General features: G+C 28.9%; 1 protein-coding gene across 4 annotated transcripts in view; it reads right to left on the minus strand.

Moving 5' to 3' along the window:
* The window catches only part of eag (ether a go-go), a 36,579-nt gene extending 21,200 nt beyond the window's left edge, over positions 1-15,379 (minus strand). For all 4 annotated transcript variants that reach the window (XM_035085566.1, XM_035085564.1, XM_035085565.1 and 1 more), the window contains exons 1-2: positions 15,206-15,379; positions 10,279-11,363 (exon numbers count right to left, since the gene is read on the minus strand). In XM_035085566.1, coding sequence (XP_034941457.1) covers positions 10,279-10,357 — 79 coding nt within the window. In that variant the 5' untranslated portion in view covers positions 10,358-11,363; positions 15,206-15,379. The remainder of the gene's footprint in view (positions 1-10,278; positions 11,364-15,205) is intronic.
* Between the last annotated feature and the right edge of the window lie 400 nt (positions 15,380-15,779).

Raw genomic sequence — 15,779 nt, forward strand, 5'->3', positions numbered from 1 at the left:
GCTTGGAGCTAAATGATAAGCATTACATATGTACTAGAGTAATTAAAAATTTTTGCAACAGGCCCTGACATCTACAAGTCAACAGTTGTTAAGGGTAAGGCAGGTAAGGTCATAGCGCATTAAGACAAGGGCTAAAGTTGGTTACTACTTTGAGTCAGATCTCGATCTACACGCGAGAAAGTCAGCTAAACTCACAAAGAGTTTTGATCAGGCAAACAGCGTGGGTCAAGGTGGGCGTCAAAAGCCTTTCGCACACGCGGCTGTAAACCTTGCACTGAGATTTAAACACCAAAGTCATTGAGCATGATAACCTCGTACTTAATATTTTTCCTAAATATACAAATAAAACTAAACTATTATATTCCGTTAAAAGCATGAAAGCTCGTTGTTAAAGTCATTTATCAGAAATTCCAATGATTAAATGGTTTTAAATATTCATTTCAATTAGCATTCAGTAAGCTTATCAATCATTGCACGCAATATTATCCATATTAGACAATTGACACATTTAATTTATCATAATAATTCATTAATTCATTTAATATGGACAAATAATACCAAACTAAGATATAAAAGAAATTTTAAATCGATCGAATAAGTAATCTCGGATTAAATAATGCTTAAAGATTAAATGGATTTGTCAATAACAATTTCATTGTACTGAAAAGCTGTTCTTTGCAAGCATGCTATCGTTTACAGCACACGCATATTGCATTTCCCTTGTATTATTGTTATTATTTATTTTTAATATTTTCTTTTTATTATTTTATTCCAGGTCATGAAAATATAATAATCATAACTAGCTGATTTATCGCCACGAAAGAGAAGAGATCGCGTGTGACAGCATTCTCAAGTCCTTTCTCGTTCTCTTTACTCCTGCACTACGCCACTCCTTTTTGTCGTGCTCGTATCGTTTTTGACGGATATACCTCTTTCAAGGCTACAGGACTTGTTCGAGTTTCGATCAGAGTTGTCGTGACGCCTCTATGTACAACTTGTGTTGCACTACATATGTATATATATATACATCTATGTAGCATATAATACATACTGAGCAATAAGACCAAAAGAGATGTCTTTCCTTCCTTCCTTCCTGGTTTCTACATTGCACCCTCGTCTACAGGATGAACAACGCCACTAATTCTAGTTCCACACTATATATACATATATACACGACTTTTGTCTGCTTACAAATAATTGATACGGTGTGACACCTCCCTTATGAATAATATATTCATATCTCAATCAAATACATTTCAAGAACATTTATTCTTTAATTTCATTTAATTAACCATTACTTCCAGAAGGTTCTGTTCTTCTTGTACAAAATTATTCATCATAATCTTAAGTTTGTATAATTTATCAGCTCAGTGAATGCATCCTCCTTTTAATGTTAGTTCTGACCCTTCAAGACCAGGGAAAGCTCTGAAAATTGTTTTTCCTCAACTCCAACAAAAATACCATTTTTAGTATTTTATTATTTACATTTCAAAAATATAAAATACTACTCAAGCATATCATTTTGACTTTAACATATTTTAGTATAAAAATCTTGATTTCAAAACTACTTTTTATCTTTGGAGTTTATGTATCAACATTACTTTTAAAATTCTTCATGTTGCATTATACCAGTACTTTTTGTTCAACATTTTTTAGAATTATAAAAAAGGTTATTTTTAACTCAAACTGTCCTCAATCCATTCGCTACAGCAATGAATGTAATAAATTCTAATTTTCCTGATTCTACAATGAAGCTAAAAATATATATCAAAAATACTGATTTGATTTTCAACGAAAAAATGTGGACAATTTTATTTTTATCTATTATTACTTGAAATAACATAGAAATGTGAGATTTTTTAAAAAAAATTATCATTTCAAATTTGTGTTTTAAATATCATCCTCGAAATTTTCTCATGTTTGCAAACACTAAAAGTGTCAGTTCACATGAATAAGATGTCTATTATTATCGATCTCTTGAAGATCTTAAATGTATATATACTCATACCAAGTTAAAGTGCAACTTTCTTTTTAAGACATATATGTACTTTGTGTTGATATTTTATGCTTTTTTTCAAGTACATATATATATATGCTCAGTATAAAATCTAAGCAAATATAAAAAGAGCATAAAGTAACTGATAAAACGTAATAATACGATCCAAAATAAGAAAAAATATATACATATTTATTGTGTAATAAACATTGAGGAAAAAATATTGCAATGATTTCCAATCTTCTTTATGAAAAAGCTTTTAGTTAACATGAAAATGGAATAAAGTAAATCCATCATATGTTTATTTATTATGAATAATTTGAGTGCAAAATAATGCATCATAATTCAAAGTCATTTTTCCATTATTATTATTATTATTATTATTATGATTATTTGATTTGAGTAATAAAGAATTTTAATGCAGCAATAATTTCAAAATAAAATATTACTCACTGTGCAAGTAAACTTAGTAATTGCTAAACTTTAACAGTTAACTCCTAATGTCTTAATCAATATACCTGATGCCAATCTCTCATGAATTTAGAAAATAATTCAGTACTACACGAATAATATTGCAATAAAAAATCATAATTTCAATTTTTATAATCGGATTAAATTTTGATGAAGCAAGGAATGTAAATCATGTGGAGAATCTCTCTATTAAGAAGATTTATAATAATAATAAAAAAAAAAAGTTATAACGAGTAAATTTAATAGAGATTTTTATTTAGAGTATTAAACTCTACAAAATCGCTAAATAAAGCATATTAATTTTGATATTCTTGAAATTAATTAAAAAAGGATTTCTTTCAAAATAATTAAATGAAAAATATTTGAAGTATATGAATAAATAAGTGTAAGTAATGACTAAGTTGAATTTAATGAAACTTTATTAAAGACTGCAGCAAAAGTACCGCAGAATACTTTTCAATTTAATCTTTATTTTTCATATTTTCTATCTCTTCTGGTCATCCTCTTAAATTATCCGTAAAATAATGCTGCGAAGATTCTCATCAATCATGTAATGTACATTTACTCTTAGAAACTTCTCAATCGCAAGATACCCTTGGCATAAATTCAAAATTTAACAGAATAAGCGTTTACATACATCGACGATGTATATAAAAATAAGGAAATAAAAAGGGAGAGTATAAGAACAATAAGATCAAACTTTTAGAGTTGAATGAAAGACATTGTAAGCATTTTATGCTTATTTGTCAATGCTAGAAAATTCTAAGGATAAAATGGTTGAATAAAAAATTTGTGGTGCATAATTCTAACTTTAAAAAGTAATATAATTTCAGAATTCTATGACTATTTTAGATAATATTACTGGTTCAGTTCTCATTTAATATACCTCATAATTTAAAATCTTGCTCCATTGTAGAAACTTTTATTATTTAATATCAATTAGAATTTGTATTCAATATTAAAAACATTAAAAAAAAAAATTTTTTTTTTTCAAGGACTTGGTTAATTCAACGAAGTTATGAACGACTAGATTCTAGTGAATATAAAAATAAAGTAGAGTAAAATTAGAAAAAAAAGTTAAAGTATTTAAAATATCTGATATTGAATCAATAAGAAAATAATGTCAATAAAAATTAAAAAAATTTTAATATCATATTAAATTATAACGAGATTATGCTAATCAAGTGTTAAATACCGATAAACAATTGTACTTTTAAGACAACTGTTATTGTATCTTTGTGAAATTGGCTCAAACTGCATACTCTACATGTTATACATGAAACTAGATCAACATTTGTGGGGAAAAAATGTCTTGCGATACCAGAACGACCTGGAAAAAGACCGGAATACAGTTAACTTTTATTTTTTCGAAAGAGATATGACACAAAAAGTGGTGACAATACTTGTGTGTAGATATCCGATTTGATGTCTATTATTTTTGTGGATGCCTGAGATAAGTCAGAAGTAACGAATGATAAAATAAAATAAAAAAAAAGGCAATAAAACGTTATGATGCATCTATAAAATTTTTTTTTTTTCATTCACAAGTTATATAGCTATTTTGGATAAAAATAAAAAAATCTTGTATATAAATAGCAAAGAGATGAGGAGTGGAAATGAAAGATAAGTTATTACAAAAATGGGATTAAATATCATATAAAAAAGAGTAACACAGTCAGGGAAGCTTCATTATTTCTCAAGGGGTTGGTGAAAAAATAAAAATTAATGAGAAAACCGGTGACCGGATATGGAACAAGCACAAAGCGTAAGTTAAAAATAGCATTCAGTGTAGAGAAACAAGTACTGATATAGTCAGATATATGAAATGGATGCTTAGTAAAGCAAAGTGTTGAGAAACAGCGACAATACTGACATAAATGCTCTTAAAAAGAGAGACACTAGACATCGAAACTACCACTATTTTTAATGGATCGCAAAAAAATTGATAAACATCATTTATCTCATTAATAACCATTTTTTTTCATTTTTATCAACAAAACGACATTTGAAAAATGGAATAAAAATGTTTTCATAACGAATTTTATACCACAAACTAACTAGCTAAATTACGTAGGCTCCAACCATGAGCAATGTTTGCATTGTGGTCTATCGATAAGTTGAATGCAAGGGTTTCAACGATACTCATTCAACTTGCAATACAAGCACGAAAAGTATCCAAACTAATTCTCTGTAATCTCAACCCTCGAACAAAACCACATTACCTTGTACTACATAATTATGATTTCATAAGAAAAAATAAACTTTTTATCATATTTTCTGTAATATATAAATAGAATAGACATTTTAAAATGGAAATTCAGCGAGTAGATGATGCTAAAATTAGACTCAAGCAAGTGTAGTTACTGGGGATGAATAATGAAAATTATTTTGTATAGTTAATATCGATATTATTGGAGCTATTGAATCGCGATAGCTATCGTGTATGTACGCATGTTTCGCGTAAGTTAGTGTGTAGAACGTGGGGAAGGTCATGCAAACACAACCGGTAGATTTGACCCAATGACCCAACGACGGATGAATCCGAAATAAACCGGAACCAGCCGATAACTTTCCTACACCAAGAGAATAGACCAACTGCCTGATTTAACGTATCTCTTTCTACTTTCATGCATTTCAAGCTTTTATACCTTTAAATTAAATTTTTCTTATATTAAAAATAAAAATAGAAATGAATAGTTTTTTAATTTATCATTGCAGACTTATGCTTACAAAGTGTTTTTATTTTTATATCTTTCGTAATATCCATTTTTTAAAAAGAAAAAAAAAAAGTGTCATTCGACTTTTTTTTTAGTGATATAGATATATTTATTATTTTCAATTAAAAGTAAATAAATCCTTGGAATAAAAATATGAGGTACAGTAACTACAACCCATATATCACATGTCAGTTTGGAGATGCAAAATTCAAAGTGTATGGATAGAGTTGTTATTTTAGACATTTAAATATAAAAGAAAATATTCAAATAGTTACCAAAGGTTCTATTTTATGAAAATAAAAAAAAGATCAATCCATTTTGTTATGAAAAAAAGACTCAACGAGTTCATCTGCCATGTTTTTGTCTAATTTTATGCATTTTCATAAGCTTTTATATTTTCAGACTATTTTTTCTTCGAAGAAATTAAAAATGAAAATTAAAAAAACACTTTGCTCATTCATTATTTAAAATGCAAATACTTGAATATTAAAAATTTAATTTTATAAAGTACAATAGAATTCTTTTATTTCTTTAACATGTATTTTTATTGTCTACGTAAATTTCAAAGAATCGATTTGCTTTTATATTAAGACAAGAGAAAAAGTGACTAGTTCTGTATGTCTGTTTCTACTTCGATTCATTTTCAAGATTTCACATGATACTTTATCTTTGCCAAAAACAAAATCAGCAAAAATGTCCTTCCTAATAAAATGTTTTACATAGAAGATATGAAACATCTCAATGCAATTGTTTGAAGATGAGAAAAACTCAATTTATAAGTATACGTCTCTATACATATATATATAAAAATAACTAGAGACTGCATAAACTGATTCTTTTCCTGAGGGAAGAAAGTAATTCAAAGTGTCTATTCCACTCTTCCTCTAGCTGTAATGCATTATAAGTTACTCCTATTTGTTATCAAAGAGGAAATTTCAGTACTAAAAATTGTAATAAAGAAATAAAAGCTCTTTTTTTATTGTTAATTATGCATGCACAGAAAACATCAGATATTTTAAACATCATTAATTAAATAATATAAAAACAGCATTATAAAAATCAATGGTAATGATAATATTTATAAAAAGTTAAATGCTTCTTGTTTTTTTGTAGACATTTTGATTGATAATCAATTTAAATAACTTCAAGATAAATTTCAAAAAAGTTATTTTTATTGATGCGATATGCTCCACTGATAGTGCAGTCAATAAAGAACGAAAAACAACAGTATCACGAAATTTCTTCTTAAGCTTTGAATTTGACGAATTTTTTATACAAAAAATATGCTGATTTCGGAAATAATTAAATGTAAAAAAGTGTCTGGGTCATAAAGTTTTTTGATATAAATAAATTTTTCTACATTTATTAGGAACTTTTTAAAAAAATTTGGCAACTAACGGGAGATAAAAAAGTAATTATCTTTATAATAAAAAGCATTAATATTCATAGTGAATGTCATAAAATACAATATAAAATTATTTATAAAATAAATCAAAATAATGTTCAATTTTTTTCCCCCATTGCTGCATAAATTTTAAATAAAATGTATTATGAATAAAATTTTCCATGCACATCATATGAGATTTTATTTTTATACTTTAAGCTATTGTTGTTGAACAAAAGTAACCAATGTATAAAATTTTTTATTTTCCAAAAAAGAAAAAAAAAACCGTACGACTTAGACATCTTTCACGAGTTTTATTTTTTCAAAAGCAGAATATTTTCTAAGGTAAATCTGAAAACCAAATCAATTCGAGATTGAATCCTGATTTCATTAAAAAAAAAAATCTCCAATAACATCTACAATTGACCAGACTATAATAAAAACAACCCTCGTATTTGTTTCTTTATTCCTCTCTTGTTACTCCAAAAAAATAATTCGTAAATTTGTTTCTCTCATCACTCGGTATAAATTAAATGAAATACCACCTTCGAATAAACTGCTACAACAATAAAATTACAAAACATGAAATTGTAATTTAATGAGAAAAGTGCAACATTAGTATGTGTGTCCATGTATGATCTTGTTAAATGAAAAAACGTACGTGTTATATGAACACAATGTATAATTTTACCACGCGATAAATAGGTGACCGTCATTTGTGCTTCTGTAAATTAAAGTGTGTTAAGAAATAAACGGAAAGCGAAGAAAAGACGAAAACAAGTTAGATCTCGTTGCTTTTCAAGCAATTTAAGATCCACTTGTGGATAAAAGGAGATACTTGCAAGGAGAGTTGAACTTAATGTTATATCTTAAGATTTTTTATCCATTTTTTTTTCTTCATTCATACTAATATGAACTATTTTAACACAATGAACTAATAATGATGCCATAAGAAGTCAATAAAAATTTTAATATTTTTATTTCCAATAAATGAAGTGATTAAATTAGACTATTAAACAGTTAGGATAATATGAAGCCATCGGTTCAATTTCTTTGCCGATAATGCGGATGAATAATGCACTACGTTGAGGCGTCTGGTTCATACAGAAGCTCAATACTCGCACCAATCGAAAACCACACCCTGGGAAATGTTTTATTGATATCTATCGAATTAATAATTCATTTGAAAATGATATTCAATTGATCAAAAAAAAAAATCATTCCTTTTTCAGTCATTATTAATTATTTATTATTTGTTGTGTAAATGATTATCAAAGTATTTCTATTCCATTTTTCAAATTGAAAACTTGACATGCAATTCATTATTCAAATAGTTATTTTAATCACGTTCATTAAACGCAATGTGCAGACTATTCAATTGAACTCTTTCCCATAGACTAAATAAAACAATTAAAGTTTGCTTATCATCACTTTTAGTCAACATGGCATTCTTTTTTTTTTTTTACATATCATTTATTCCTATGAAAATGATATAATTAACATAATTTTTATTACCACACCTTTTCATTTTTATATTAAATCTAAGATAGTACATATGTGGGTAAAGTTTATTGTTTCACATTTTATGTCCTGCAGATTAAATTTTTATGATCTATTTACTGAATTGCAGTATCTTTTGCATTATAATTTGAAGATAAACAATGACAATGTAACTTGACCTACATAAAAATAAAACAAAGTTATTTTAAACTAAAAAAAATTTTTTTCAGTCAGGTAATAAAAATTTATCTAGTTCACAAAATTTATTTTAATTAGAAAAAGCAATGTAGATTGTAAAAATCAATAGTTTTTTTTTTTTTATATACGAATATCTAAGGATAAAGAGGATTGGTAGCAAATTAAATGCATAATTATTAGAAGAAAAAGTACTAGTTCAAGAATCGATTAAATGTATATTTACAAGTATTGTATAATACGTAGGAATGAGAGAGGATAAAAAGAAAATGGACTATCAAAGAGTATTTAATTACATTTTTGACGTAGAGTATAACAGTAAAAAGGTAGACAGAAGACATAGTCTTTGGTAGACAGCAATGTTAGAGTGCAAATAAAAGAGGCTACAAGAGAGTTTTTAGAACAAAGCAAGAGAATGATAGAGTCACTAGAAAACCACATAGCCAGCGGGAGGACGTTGGCCCTCTTAATCTTCTCACCCCTCTTTTGTATAACACAACCTTTCACCTATACTGTCATACATACAAGAATTTCCTACTGAGTGGTTCAAGCCTTGGGCTATACACGAAAGATGAGTTAAAAAAAGTTCAAGTGACAAAGAGATCATTGAGTAACGTAATAAGATTCTAAGCACTTTTAAAAATGTCGTGAAAAAATTGATCAAAAATTCACTCTCAATCTATTATATCTTTATGAATATTATTTTTATAAAAAGAAAAACACTAGAACCTCCTTCAAACTTAAAGAGAATCCTTTATTCATTTGTATTTTTTTTCTTGCAAAAATTAAAAAAATACTCTCTTTAGAAAATGAAGGAAATAAAGAAAGAAATGTTCTCCACTGTAAAACGTTTTTTGAAATTAATTGTTCATGATTAATATAATTTTTCTCTTGACATAAAGACGTTCGTTAAAAAATTAAGAACAAATATTATTTTTCTGTAGATGACATTTTGTAATTGAACTTGCAATAGCCTTGACTTAACTCACAAAACCTCAGGATCGATTTCTCGACCCGTATTTTTCGGATGAACGCTTTGTTAGATTGACTGGATGACTAGTAACAATCATTGATATCAGTTCATTTGCTTGACTTAGATCATAAATTTAAGGGTTAAAGATATATGCTAATATATAAATGATATCAAAGAGTAATCGATATTAATGCAAACATATTAAATCGACTTGTATTGATAAAAATTACGTATTTGAAGAAAAAAAGATGTTTAATAACAGTAGTTAAGTGGGAAGTTACGCGAATATGTTTTGTCGTTGTCAAAGATCCTGTCACGCGATCAAGCATATCAAAGTAATATTCATATGCTGATACTGTAACATCAATTGTCACCTGTCATATGTATACTTGGGCTTCAGTTGTCTGTAGATTTTTATAGCCACCTTTACCATGAATAATAGTAGGTCATGATCACGACACTTGTATGGATTCAGGGTATAACCACGTGTGATGTAAGTGAATAGACATTTGCTAGGGTAGACTACCCATTGATGGGCAAATAAATTACATATTTCCACTTATTACCAAGCCCCTATTTGTAGTGTTTTTTTTATTAGCAATATTTGTTTTTGTTCTAAACCATGTCAAAGACTAGTACTGAAATTGACAAGTTAATTGAATTCAGATAATTAAATTCTAGTGGTAACCATATTTTAGCGGTGACTAATATTAATATAATGTGTATAAAATTTATGTCAAATAAATACCATCATTCAATGATCTCACTTTAAATAACTTATTCGTTTCAAAAAATATCTCAGTTAGCTGATAGAGAATATATTTGTGTATCTTGGTTTAATCGAATGAGAACTTTGGCAACCTGACAATAATCTAAAACTCTAGTTAGACAAGTTTTATCTCTTTTTGAATTTTTTCTTTTTGAGTGTTTCAGAAATGTTTCAGAATAATTTGTAATGAGTTGCTAATGGAATAATTTGGTTTATAAGAGTCAGTATGAATTTGATAAAAAATTTTTGGATAATAAATTGAATGAAACTCACGTTGACTGCTGCTCCTTCGAATGATGTTCTCCAAGAACGTGTTTTGAGGGGCTACCAGGCCCCTACGACCCCCTGGCATCCTTTCACCGTTTTAAAAATCTCCGGCGTGTCACGCCAGCTTGATAATAAACGTATAACTTTATTATCTACTTCCTTCCCTCCAGAAATTTTTTTGTATTCTTAACAAGAATCTAGATATCACAAAGCACTTAAAGGCGAGGGCTGCGTGTATGGGAATAAATAACACGTCACACCCAACACTTCACCCACACTAAAAACGAAATTTTTATGTCACTTGCGACTCCACAGCGTTTTTAGAAGCATCATTGTCATCGTCATCGAGCGTGTGACGTCACAGCCACCTCTACAAATCGCACTCGACACCTTTGTTTTTTTTAGTTCTTTTATTGGTCGATCTATCCAACAGTCTCTCACTTTCACTAGTCTTCTTAAAGGATCTTCTTCATCACTTTCGTGACTACTTCCCCTTTTAACACTTCCTTTACTTCCTACTACTTTCAATCGTACTCGTGAATGACAATTTTCCATCCCCAGAGTAAAAGAGATGACTGACGATCCACTTTTCGCTCAGCTTCTTTTCTTTTTAAAAAAGAGATTTTTATTTATTCTTTGAAAATTTTCACAATTTTTTTTTATCTCAAAGATAACTTTGGTAACCACAGAATATATCTATATATATATAATATATGAAAAAGTATGTTAAAACGGCAACGATGGCCAATTTTTTTTGTCACCTCATCATTGTCAAGTTGCAAATGATGTCAATCGCAGTACATTCACTAATGCGATCGCACAAATTAATTTCAATTATTTATTTGTATCTAACCACAGTCCTTCCACGTATAAACGGATGTCACTAATGATGATCCTGCTGAATCGCCAGCTTGCGTGCTTTGCTTCGACATCCTCGGAATCCTCCTCGTCCGTACAGTTGTTTACCAACAACGAAGACATCGCTCGACGCCTTAGCGCCGTTTTTACATTTTTCCAATACTAATCCTTATTGCACCACTTCTTATTTTTCTTTAAAAATTCCGTGCTGAGCTCTTGATCATCTAATATACCTGAAAAAAAATCACAATTAGAATAAAAGTATAATTATTAAATTTTACATTTATATTTAATCAAAATAATTTCTAAGTTATGAGTTTAATATCTCCATTAGTTTATTGCTATTCAAGAGAATAAATTTAAATAAATTTTTAATTATTATATAAATAAAAATAACAACGTGTAGTTTATACATTTTCAAAGCATCTACCCTCATTTAATTCTACTCTTAGAGCATATTAATGATTAAAAATACTCAAGAGAGTTTTAAATATCTATAATAATGAATTTAATTATTCAACAGTATTTTCGACACTTGAAGACCTCTTTTAGAAAACAGTAGTATATTAATATCTCAACTCATTTATCTCAATATTAATTAAAAAGTTAAATTTAAATTATATCATTCATATTCGGTAACATAAAGTTATGAATACATTTAAAAGATCAGAGTTTTGGAGATTTCAAAGTACCTTTTTGAAACTTTCTACAATTATTCACCTGCTAGTTATGAGCTTTCACAACGTGAATAAAATAATTTTTATTTTAATAATAGAAAACGAAATAAAAGTAGAAAAATTCATCAACCATTCAAAAGCTGAATTACAACAAATTTCCCGTACTTAATAATTATCTTTGACAAAAGTTCACATGATCAATTTTAATGCATCATAATAAAAACTTTTTTAAAATTTCAAATTGTTCTGACACATTTAAATTAATCGTGATAGTTTCTTGTGCTTTTGCATGAGGATTAGCATAAGAATTAAGGTGAGATGTGGGCATCGATAGGGATAAATGACGGAACAATGCAAGAAGAGAATCGAAGTGAGGAATCAAGTGTCGACATGAGTAGAATAGTATTGAAAAGCAAATGGGACGGAAGCTTCGTTTCTGGTGCTCTTCGAATGATTCAAAGGATGGAGAATGTAGTAGATAACACTGTTGGACCTAATTCACATACCGGAGGAAAACCAATCCCGTGGCTTCTTCCGCCTAAGATGGGAAAGACAAGAAAAGAGGTAATTCATGATTGTAGATATGTATACCTATGACGGTAATTTTCGAGCAAGCTCGTGTAAGCCACGCGGATATCAGTTATTTTTGGACTCGAGGGTCGAATGTTGAAGGTCTTAAGACTTTCACAAAGGTAATCTTACTTTAACAGTTAAATCAATCATATGGAAACAGATAGTTGTCTTGGTTGTGCACAGAAGAATAGTTTTTTTTTAATTATAATTAAGAAAACACTTCTACTAATTTAAAGTTAAGCTTAATGAATTTTAATATCGACTTGTAATTAGTAATAATTTAAATGCTGTTATCTCTAAATCGGGATTTACTATTGTTTGACTAAGATCAAGTAACAGAATACAAGGAATTATTTTTAAAACTATCGATAAATAAATATGAATTCATGTTCTATAATTGAATCAATTTGTGAATTCGAAACAAGTCAAATGTAAAAGGTTTGATACAAATAGTTTAAAGCCACTCTTAAAATCAATATTCATGTAATAAAACAAAAAAGCGTAATTCAATTCAATCAAGTAGATTTGAAAAATGGATTTTAAAGAAGCAATCACTATTCAAGATTAATCTAATATACTGTATAGTTATAATTCACGGCAATAATAAAAGTATTTTAAAGAAGTATTTTCGTTCAAAGTATACAGTAACTAGAAATTAAAATAAGAATAAATAATAAGCCTGTAGATAACTTTGGCGTGCCTGAGAGAAGTAACTCTTAGCACTAGAGACATGTCAAAGACCCTAGAGTGAAGCAGCTAGTAAATATTTAAAGTAATAATGAATTATCAAGTCGATTTCATTTCAAATTAAACCTCAAGCAACGATTTTGGGTAAAAATATTTTTCATCAATGACTTATTTTATATTCACAATATCCGTAGAAGATCAACATCTGAATCACTAGAAACATTAATCTTATCCAGACGAGATGTAGGGATTTAAAAATTTAGGTAATAATTCTTGAATAAGTGAAGGGATCAGTTTTAGTGTTGTCGAAGTCGTCGATCGCCCTCCAGGCGGAGGTCAGGGGGAGTCATAGCGTGGGGTAAGAGCCTCCGCTGGCGAAAGAGGTTACCTCGATTTCTCGGTGTGACGTACAAGCCACAGCCCGACCTAACGAGCTTCCAGCGCCAGTCATTTTTCGTTGACTCTCTCCACTCTCTTTGGCACAAGATTTTTTAGCTTTTCCATTTCCTTTTCTTTCTTCTCTGTACATTTTCTTCTTCTTTTCTTCTCTCAATACGACATACATTACAACTTAAACTGTACTAGAAACTGAAAACTTTTACATTAGAATGTCGAATATAATGTCTTGCTGAATTGAGAATCCATAGAGAAATGATTTTTTTGTGCTTAAAGAATATTCATGTCCTACATTTTCAAATGAATACGTTTGATTGAGAATATCGTGCGGATATTTGCGTCATTCCTTCCACTTTTCTGCGCTTTCGCACTGACCTCTTTAGTTTTTTTAAGTTACAAAAACCTTTAGATAGAAAAAAGAAAATATAAACAATCGAGAAAATTATACAAACTGATTTTTCGCTTGGTAACAAATACTATAAAATATTTTTTTTTAACTTGAATATAAATTTATCACTTTTCTTCAATATTTGTTAAATGAGATTCAATCGAACTGCTTCCATTTAACACTTTATTGAATAAGAAATTTTGAAGGCAGCAAATATTTTGAATCAATTTTTTCAATATTTTATAAAAAGTTCATCTAAAAATGGTCCACGACTAAAAAAATTAAAATTTCAATTTCACATAAAATATAAATCAAATATTTTATCATATCTTCTTGGTTAATATCTTCAAATTTCCTTCTTATGAATTTCTCTACTCGTTTCTCCATAAAGTATGATTATAGTCACCAGGAGATTTAATGAGGAATGAGAACGCCATTGCGGAAATTAGTTAATCTGAATCATTACTTCGGAAAACATTTAAATCATTACAAATACTTTCAGAGACGTGATAAATAATTTTGATGAAAATTAATGAAATTTTTTAATGTTAAGATTATGAATATTAATGAAGATAAAAGGTTATACCTTTTGCACATTGTTTAATATCCAACAATAAAAAATCCAATTAGACACGTGTCTAGTAAACAACACATTTGTAACCATAAGAAGACATTTCTTAAAAGCTTTTTTTCCCTTATACTCGGTCTGCATTAAATATTTTTTTATCGAGTCACTGTTAAAAATGACAATAACATTTCAGTTCTATTTCTCACTCGTCCACTTGAAAGAATGCCATCAAAGCATTTCTCGAAATAAAAAAAAAAGATAAATAAAAAGTTCGATATCACCAGGGAGGTATTTCTTTTTTGTCTGCACTATCACATTTTCCTTCTTCGTTTCCTGAATTTCGTTCTTGAAAATATTTTTTAATAACTATCACCTCAATATATTTTTTCAAAGACTCACGATCTAGAATTACGTCGTTGCAAAGACTAAACTTAAGCCAGAGCATACGTTATTGACTTCCTCAACCAATGGCTCAGCTACTTGTTTAACCCAGGAACACATCCGTTCGATTATTTCGATCTTTGTTGAGTCACTCGATCGATTGTTATACAATTGAGGTCCTCGTTCTTTACTCTGTCAACGCTTTATGTCATCTGTCCAATTTACATGTCCTCTTTTTAGTGGATACTCCTTGCCACAAAACCCGCAATTTAAAGAAAAAAAAATTGTAAACAAAAAATTTTAAATAAAAAAAAATAATCAAATAAACAAGACCAAAATCATAAATAAAATTAATAAAAAAATATTATCGATAAAAATAAAAATTGTTCTTTAAAAATATCATACCTGTGTTATTTTTAAATATTCTCCCTTTTTCACACGATAAATTTATTATTGCAATGCACGCATCACGTTCCCAGTGCAAGAGCTTTTGCAAGCTCACCTAGTGTTGACCGGGTCGCTGGATCGCTGACTACTGAGCTCTCAAGAGGACGAATGGACACTGCGAGCAAGGAAGGAGCCAGAGAGGACGAGGGATAACTGAGAACGCGATAGGGTCGATCGAAAGTATAAGGGAGGGCGCCACCTCACCGACAACCCTCTTCTCCACTAGTCCTCTATCAACCCCACTATGTGTTGACCTATCGCTAATGCTTCTCCAGCTCAAACGTCTTTCACGTTACCTGAAACTCAATCACAAATTTGATTAGTCTTAACTCTCAAACAGTCAACATAAAATTATTTGTCTGTTTTATTTTATAAAAATTATATACCTTAAAAAAAAGATTTATTGTAGGTGACCTTGAGCAAACTTTTTAAAGCTCATGCATGGAAAATTCATAATTGTCTCCTTGAAAATAATTACAAATAAGAGAAAAGAATTTTTGCAAGTGATCTTGAAGGAAATTGAAAAAAATTA

This window comes from Chelonus insularis, unplaced genomic scaffold (assembly GCF_013357705.1).
Source record: "Chelonus insularis isolate UGA/USDA-ARS -01 unplaced genomic scaffold, ASM1335770v1 contig_3_pilon, whole genome shotgun sequence".
In the NCBI taxonomy this organism is placed as follows: Eukaryota; Metazoa; Arthropoda; class Insecta; order Hymenoptera; family Braconidae; genus Chelonus; species Chelonus insularis.